The sequence below is a fragment of the Bubalus bubalis genome, chromosome 17, assembly GCF_019923935.1.
Source record: "Bubalus bubalis isolate 160015118507 breed Murrah chromosome 17, NDDB_SH_1, whole genome shotgun sequence".
In the NCBI taxonomy this organism is placed as follows: domain Eukaryota; kingdom Metazoa; phylum Chordata; class Mammalia; order Artiodactyla; family Bovidae; genus Bubalus; species Bubalus bubalis.
This window is the reverse complement of record NC_059173.1, coordinates 11,609,046-11,617,930: the sequence shown is the minus strand read 5'-3', so window position 1 is coordinate 11,617,930 and position 8,885 is coordinate 11,609,046. Positions and strand designations below refer to the sequence as shown.

Here is an 8,885-nt window from a genome sequence, read left to right as displayed (position 1 = left end):
TGCAGATTTGGGGGTCACGCTGCTGCGTTCAAGCGCTAGCTCATCCCTCTTACTGTATGCCTCAGTTTCCTTTTCTGTAAGATGGGGATAATAATAGCATGCACTTCCTTCCCGGTTTGATTCTTGCCCACTGAGCACCAAGCAAGTGCTAGCGAAGATAAGTGTATTATTTCACACCCTTCTCTGGCAGCTTCCTAAAAGCTGTGGTGAGGTAGGTATTTGTTCTGAAATGAAGCTGAGGGTGGAGAAGGGGCGTGGCTAGCAGGACTGGGAGAAAGACCCAGCTAGAGAGAGGGGCGTTCCTTTCCGGGAAACCCCAAGAGTCTAGAGCCAAGAGGCGGGGCCTGGCCGGGGTGTGGCCGGTCCTGGTGTCCCATTGGCTGCTCAGATGCTCCAGGAGGGAATAAAGCCCCGACCCGTTAACACCTGGGACAATTCTGAAGACACGCTACCCCTCCTACACTTCATGTCTGTGGACCGGCTATCCAGTGGGTCCATCTAGACCATCTCCAGTCTATTCCTCCTTTGCCTGAAGCTCAGACGCGCAGCTCCTCACCTTTCTCTGGTAAGCCGCCCTATCCATCCACACCTCCATCCCCTGGACTGGAGTGTCTGCGTCCACCTTGGGTTTTCCCTGGGCAAGAGAGGGAGGAAGAGTCAGTTGAGCGTAAAAACCCATGCTCTGAAGCCAGACTGGCTGGGTTCACTGCCAGGTTTGTGCCTCGGTTTCCTCATCTGTATGGTGGAGGTAATAATAACAGAATCTCCCTCTTTAAGGTGGTTGTATTTAGTTTATGTGTAATAGTAGTTAATTTTTTTTAAGAATGTGGGATCTTAATTCCCCAACCAGTCCCACCCCACTCACCGCCCCCCACTCGCCTCTGCTTTGGAAGCGGGGAGTCTTAACCACAATCCCAGTCCTAATAAAAGTTAATTTTTATTTATTTATTTGGCTGGTTGGGTCTCAGTTGCAGCACACAGGATCTTTGTGTCATGTGGGATCTCCCGGGGACTCTAGCTAGTTGTGGCATGCAGGGTCTCAGGTTCTCAGTCACCCAGAATCCATGCAGACAGACACCCTTCCTCCCCCCTGCTACTGTGTCCTGGAGAAAGCCTGGAGTCTGGGCCTAGGCTCCCTGGTTCAAATCTTACCTCTTCTCTTTGTAATCACATGGCAATTTAGTGGTTAGGACTCCATGCTCTCACTGCTGAGGGCACAGGTTCAATCCCTGGTTGGGGAGCTAAGATCTCACAAGCCATGAGACATGGCCATAAAAAAAAAATAATAATAATCCCTTCTCCCCTAGTCACTCACTGTGTGATCTTGACAAGCCAATCCTGCAGTTTCTTTTTTTTTTTTTAATTTTTATTAGTTTATTTGTTTTTGGCTACACTGGGTCTTCCTTGATGCACTCAGACTTTTTCTCTAGTTGCGCTGAATGGGGGCTACTCTCTAGCCGCCGTGTGCAGGCTTCTCACTGCGGTGGCTTCTCTTGTTGCAGAGCACAGGCTCTAGGGCAGGCAGGCTTCAGTAGTTGAAGCACTCGGGCTCAGTAGCTGTGGCAAAGGGGCTTAGTTGAGCCTTGGCACGTGGAATCTTCCCAGAGCAGGGATCGAACCCATGCTAGGTGAATTCTTTCTGTCATGACGCTCGGGCTTGATTGGACTCAGCCAGGCAGTTCTCGCTTGGGTCTCTCTCGGGGGCTGCAGTGTGATAACGGTAGCTGGGCTAGTGTCTTCCCTAAGTCAGGCGCCATATCTGCCCATCAGCTAGGATATCAGCTGGACATGTTAGGCGAGGCACCTCCTGCAGCCCCCGGCATGCCGCCCGGGCTTGCTCCCATCTTGGCAGCTGGGTTCATGCAGGGAGCTTCCCAGCGGCCTGGCAGCTCAGTCACCTTATATGACCCGGCCTTGAGAGCCATGCTGGGCTACAGCCAGATGACACAGGGCTCCCAGTAGTGGACAATGTCCATTTCTTCCCGACTCCCTGTTCAGTGACATCCTGTTAGTAGCTTGAAATGTCACAGACGTGCAGACAATAGAAGTCAAGGTTACTTTCCCTTTGACGAGGTTGTCATTAAACGTTCACCAGCACATCACTGCTTGGAAGAAGTCACATAGTGTTCTTTCCCCTGCAGTCACAGCCCCTCCCCCCATCCCTCCCCCCCAACCCCGACTCAGGGGTCAAGGGAAGGAAGTGTAGACCTGACCCCACCTTCCACCTAGAAAAGCCTCAGTGTTGCATCATAAGCGGTGTCGGGGGGGTAGGAATTGCTCAGTGATCAATCTGGAAAACTCAATCAGAACCTGTTTCCTCAACAGGAGAACTGGACAATAACATTAGGCAATTATCCTGGGCATTTCCTAGGGTTGGTAGAAGGATTAAGTGAGTTAATATCTGTAAAACTTAAGAAAATGCCTGGCACATGGTAATCACTTTAAATATGTATTTACTTGTGTGGCTGCCTCAAGTCTTACTTGCGGCATGCAGCATCTTTGTGTCATGCAGGATCTTTTCTTGCGCTTTGTGGTCTCTAGCTGTGGTGTGCCGGCTTATCAGCCCTGCAGTATGGGGGATCTTGGTTCCCCAACCAAGGATCGAACCCATATCCTCTTGCATTGCAAGACAGGTTCTTAACCACTGGAACACCAGGGAAGTCCTGGTAATCACTTTATAAGTGATTGTTAAAATAATATAATAGTTATTACAAAAAAATAACAATAGTAAAAAGCCTTCCCTAACGGGTACAGGGCTTTCCAAAGGTTAGTTGTTTTTATTAAGTTTTTACTGGAATATAGTTGCTTTACAATGTTGTGTTGGTTTCTACCTTACAACAACCTGAATCAGCTGTATGGATACATATATCCCCCATCTCTTGAACCTCCCTCCCATCCCCCTACCCCATCCCACCCCCCCAAGTCATCACAGAGCACTGGGCTGAGCTCCTGTGTTACACAGCAGCTTCCCACCAGCTGTCTATTTTGCACATGGTAATGTATATATGTCAATGCTACTCTCTCAATTCGTCCCACCCTCTCCTTCCCCTGCTGTCCACAAGTCTGCTCTCTGTGTCTGAGTCTCTATTCCTGCCCTGCAAATTGGTTCATCAGTACCATTTTTCTAGATTCCATATCTATGCATTGATATATGATATTCCTTTTTCTCTTTCTGACTTCCTTCACTCTCAGAGATTAGTTTTTAAAGATGCGTAATTTAAATATGTAATAAACATGCACACAGCAAAACATTGAAATGGTACAAAAGCAGGTGCTGTGAGCCAGTCCTCCCCAGGGGCCCCCTACCCTGATGGGTTTCTTGTGCATTTTCTGAGATGTCTTGTACACATGGATTGTGGGTATGCACATGCATCCTTGCAGGTTTTGCACAAACTAGACCTGATACCCTGCCCCTGTTTTAGCCATAATCTTGCCGCTCATTCTGAGTCAACACCCACGAGTCTATTTCTACCTCATAGTCTTCAAAAGCTGCAAGGTCTAGATGTTATTTCTTTTTCTTTTTTTGACCATGCCTCTCGGCTTGTGAGATCTTGTGAGATCCCTCAACCAGGGATCTAACCCAGGCCCTCAACAGTGAGAGTGCACAGTGCTAACCACTGAGGCTCCAGGGAATTCCCTGGATATTATTTCTGATGGTAATAGCTTCCTTGCATAATGTATGTGTGTGTTGGGGTGGGCCGGAGGTGGGCAGGGGTAGGAGGAGAGAAGATGACCTCTGCCCATTTTACAGATAAGGCAGCTGAGGCCAAAGGGAGATTGCTTGTCCGATGTCAAGTTGGTGGCCGAGTTGAGATTTGAACTCAGGTCTCCGGGATGCTATAATCTGGGGCTTGTCTTCAGCTTCCTAGAAAGTTAGGGACAGGGTCCCTCCCAGCCCCACTGCCTACTGAGTGGCAGTAGCTGGCACCAGGGCCAACTCCCCTAACCCTTTGGGTTTCCTTCCTTTCTCCCAGCAATGATGTCAGGAAGACCCTTGCACATGGAAACTCCGGTCCGTGACAGCATGACTCTGTCTAAAGTGGCTGGCACCACGGTCTATCTCAAGCTAGACAGTGCCCAGCCCTCAGGCTCCTTCAAGATCCGGGGCATCGGACACCTCTGCAAAATGGTACAGCCTCATCTGGGCAGATCCCCTTTGTGGGCAGGGCAGGGCCACTGCCATGTGACATCCTAGGAGTTCCAGGCTGGGCCCTGCTGACTCCCCACAGGCACCCTCCGTTGGCACCTCCTCTGGTTAAGGGGCGTCAGTCTGGAGGGTCCCCTCGTGGACTGATGCCAGAGCCATCAGTGACCTTCCTCTCCTTCACCTATCCCTGAACCAGTTAGTCTCTTTGGGGAGAAAAGATGTCAGGCCTGACCTTCTCCCTTCTCTGTCTCCGCAGTGGGCCGAGCGGGGCTGTGAGCATTTCGTCTGCTCCTCAGGTAAGTGGCCTGCACGCCTCCTCCTGTCCTCTGCTGTGTGTCCTGGGGTCAGGGGCTCCACCTCTCTGAGCCCTGGTTCCCCCAGAAATGAGCCATTGCAAACATCTGCAGAAGTCCCAATTTAGAATACCAAAGGGTGGCCAGCCCTCATGCAGGGAGGGTTCAACCCCACCAACACTGTCTACCCTCCACCCCTGGCAGCGGGCAATGCAGGCATGGCAGCCGCCTATGCTGCCAGGAAGCTGGGCATCCCCGCCACGATTGTCGTGCCCAGCACCACGCCTGCCCTCACCATCCAGCGGCTCAAGAATGAGGGCGCCACGGTCAAAGTGGTGGGTGAGGTGAGTACCAACCTGGAGCCAGGGCCACAGAGGGCACCGGGCCAAGTCCCCTGGCCCCTCATCCCTCTCGCTTTCTCTGTGATCTTGCAGACATTGGATGAGGCCATCAGGGTGGCCAAGGATCTGGAGAAAAACAACTCAGGCTGGGTCTACGTCCCTCCCTTTGACGACCCCCTCATCTGGTATGTGGAGGCCCCAGTCAACCGGGGTGGGCAGTGACCATGCCTCTACACCACTGAGTGGACAGTTGCCCCAATACACACCATCATGCACAGCAGCATACACATGTGTGCACATCACACGGAAGCACACACACAGGCACGCCTGCTGGTGCCCTCACCCATGTGCGCCAGTGCCCGTTCTCCTGGACCATGGGCGAATGCTTGGGCTCAGATACACAGGGGTGTGTGTGTGTGTGTGTGTGTGTGTGTGTGTGATTGGGGCCCCTGGAAGCAGAACCTGAGACAAAGATCTCAGGGAAAGCAGTTGACTTGGGAGGTGACTGATTCGAAGACTGGGGAAGAGAGATAAGAAAGGAAGGGTAGTGATGGACTGGTAACCACTGTGGGCGGGTGGAGCTTAATCCCTCTGGGGCTCCTGGGAGCCAGCATGGACCATGACCAGGGTTGTCGAACCCGTGGGAGAGGATGTTGGGCAAGGAGTGTCTATGCATCGATTCCTGTAATTCTTAATTCCTGTAATAGATTGAGGGCCGCTCCTGGGGGTTTCGCTTCCTGGCACTGCCAGCCGCCACATTCACAGTGCTCCAGAGGCCACAGGAAGACAGGTGGAGATGCAGGTGTTGGCAGCTGGAAATAGGGTAGAGTCAGGTTTGAGGGAACCAGCTTCAAGGCCCATCAGCTGCCTGGGATGAGGGCAAACAGAGGGTAAGCAGCATCTTCAGGACCCCTGCCTGGTGTCTCCAGGCAGCGCAGCCCTGACCTGAGCCCCCCTTCCCCACCCACCTCCTCCAGGGAAGGCCACTCTTCCATCGTGAAGGAGCTGAAGGAGACGATGACCGAAAAGCCAGGGGCCATTGTGCTGGCAGTAGGGGGCGGAGGCCTCTTGTGCGGAGTGGTTCAGGGGCTGGCAGAGGTGGGCTGGAGGGACGTGCCCGTCGTCACCATGGAGACCATCGGAGCAGAGAGCTTCCACGCTTCCACCAAGGCCGGCAAGCTCGTCACCCTGCCCTGCATTACCAGGTAAGCAGCCAGGGAGGCTGTCGTTATATTCAGCGAGTGTTGTGGGAAGCTCCCCCCTCGGTGCTGGTGGCGAGGTAGATCCCTATGCCAGCCCCATTTTGCAGGTGAGGAAACTGAGGCTTTGGTCACTTAGGGTCACACAACCAGTGAGTGGTATGGCTGTTAATGAACTCAAGTCCGTGCGACTCTGTACCATGAACATCACACTTCCTAGCATGAAAAGGCTAACAATCCTTTATTGGGTTCCTCTGTGGTAGGGTTTAACACACCTCATTAATTTACCATTTACTGAGCCCCTAAAAAGTGCAAGGCACTGGTCAATCCTAGAAAGACAGTGGTGAATAAACACAGTGCCTGCTCCCAAGGGGTTCATATCCCAGCCCCAAACCTTTCCCAGATGGTGTTTGACTAATATTAGGTTTAGCCCCATTATACAGGAGTCCAAAATAACAGTGGTTTAAACAAAATTGAACTTTATTTCCTCTCATATAAAAAAGTCTAGCTCCATGAAGCCAGGGGCCCAGGACCCTTGATTTTGTTCTCCATCATCCTCATCGTATAGACTTATGGCCCAAGAAAGCTGCTTAGGTGCTGGCTATCACACCCACACTCCGTCTGGCAAGAAGAAGTCAGGGCAGAAGCTGACTTTTCCTTTAAAGACACAGATATGTCCACTTACCTCTTGTTGGCCAGAAGGTAATCACATGGTCTGCCTCCCTCCTCTCTCCTGTCTCTTTCCCCTTTTCTCCATCTTTGTCCCTCCCAGTGTTGCCAAAGCCCTGGGCGTGACCACCGTGGCAGCGCAGGCTATGAAGGTTTATCGGGAACATCCCATTTTCTCTGAAGTTGTCTCGGACCAGGAAGCTGTGGCCGCTCTTGAGAAGTTTGTGGGTATGTATGTGCTAAGTCCTTTTGAGACCCACCCCTGCTGACTAAGGGTTATGTGGCGTCCATTTGGCACCCCAAGGGCTGTCATTCGCAATTCCGTCTCCTGTCTGCCTGTGGAACTTCCCATTAATGAAAGTTACTGCAGTCCAGGGGTTAAAACAGGAAGACCAAGGGGACAAATGATAAAAGTCAGATAATGTAAGAGCAGGGGAAAATAACTGAGTATGTAAAATGTGGGTTCTGAGCAATGTAGTCAGTTGAAAAAGGAAATTATGGGCCTCAGGTTTGGATTCAGAGGTGAGTCTGTGACTAGGTTGGACTCTTTAAAATATCCTTTTGATTCTCCTTTTACTCTTCCAGATAAGCTTTTTTATTTTTGCCACATAGCATGGGCTTCCCAGGTGGCTCAGTGGTAAAGAATCCACCTGCCAGTACAGGCAACGTTGGAGACTCGGGTTCGACCCCGGGTCGGGAAGATCCCCTGGAGAAGGGAATGGCTACCCACTCCAGTATTCTTGCCTGGAGATGCCCATGGGCAGAGGAGCCTGGAGAGCTACAGTCCATCAGGCCGCAAAGAGTCAGTCAGAGACCATTTAGCAACTGAACAGCAGCAGCAACGGGCGATCTCAGCTGCCCAACCAGGGGTCAAACCTGCACCGTGTGCTGCGGAAGCACAGTCTTAGCTGGACCACGAGGGAAGTCCCTCAGCTGGACTTTGACGGGGTTCATCCTGGAACAGGGATCTTACACCCACACACACACACTCACTCATGCTGCCATTTAATTCTCCTGTACTGGGAGTTAGTTTGGCCAATCAGTGCTGGCACTCTTGCTCAGATGACGTTAACACAATGCTCAGGAAATTACAAGCATAGCAGTGTTAGCGCTGATGTTGAAATTCAGCCCTGACTCAGGCCCTAGAAGGTCAATGGACGGTAATGATGGGGGGGTGGGGGGGGGTGGTCCAGGACCAGTCTGTGGCCAGGGCTGACAGCTGATGGCTTCGCCAGTGGCCCGGAGGTTTCCTGGCTCCAGCTCCACCATCCTCTTCCTCTGGCAGATGACGAGAAGATCCTGGTGGAGCCCGCCTGTGGGGCCGCCCTGGCCGCCGTCTACAGCAACGTGATTCAGAAGCTGCAAGGAGAGGGGAAACTCCGCACCCCGCTGTCCTCCCTTGTGGTCATTGTCTGTGGGGGCAGCAACATCAGCCTGGCGCAGCTGGTGGCGCTCAAGAAGCAGCTGGGCATGGACAGGCTGTCCCAGTGAGGACCCCTCCCCCACAGAGTTTTCTGCAGCATGACCCAGTGCCTCATTGTAAATAGTATTCCTGTGTCTGCTGGGAGCCCATGGCCCACACCAGTTAGTTAACCTGGTTTCTCCTGAGACCACTGTGTGCAGCGGCTGGAAAGGCAGTAGCCAGCAAGGCTGTGAACTGAACTCGTTTGAGTGTTTGATTTTTTCCTCAGGAAGCCCAACCCTTACTCACTTTTCTTAAATCCATCCCCACCCCTACCCCTGGCCATGCCTTGTGGCTTGTGGGATCTTAGTTCCCTGACCAGGGATTGAACCTGCGCCCTCAGCAGTGACAGCATGAGTCCAAGCCACCGGACCACCGGGGAATTCCCTTTACTTTTCTATTGTGCAAACTTTGATTTTCATAAGTGCTTTTTTATCGAAACAAAGCTCCTCTTTGAGTTCTTCTATGACTGTCTCCCTCCCTCCCATCTCAGTGTGCCTGCTGTCAGCCCCGGCTCTCAACATCCTCCATGCCCCCTGCCCCTGGGAACCCTGGGGCCCCACATGGAGGTCGGGACTCCAACTCCTGCTGGGCGTGTGTGCCAGGAGGGGGCATCTCTGCATGTCAGGGAGCCAGTGAGGGACAGCCGTGCTGAACAAGAGGGGCTTGAGATGGGACACCGGCCTCCAGTAGAAGCAGGACCAGCTGGGAAGGCAGAACCAGACAGGAAGCAGCCTCATTCTACTGGGAAGACCTTCCTGATAACAGAATAAT

At 52.3% G+C, this 8,885-nt stretch overlaps 1 protein-coding gene across 1 annotated transcript; it reads left to right on the top strand.

The window, feature by feature from the left end:
• Positions 1–407: 407 nt before the first annotated feature.
• Positions 408–8,577, top strand: SDS (serine dehydratase). The gene is made up of 8 exons (XM_006053025.3): positions 408–565; positions 3,975–4,129; positions 4,404–4,443; positions 4,645–4,784; positions 4,875–4,966; positions 5,759–5,986; positions 6,753–6,877; positions 7,935–8,577. Exons 2-8 carry the CDS (start codon positions 3,977–3,979, stop codon positions 8,138–8,140), a joined length of 984 nt encoding a protein of 327 aa, XP_006053087.1. The 5' UTR covers positions 408–565; positions 3,975–3,976; the 3' UTR covers positions 8,141–8,577.
• Positions 8,578–8,885: the final 308 nt, after the last annotated feature.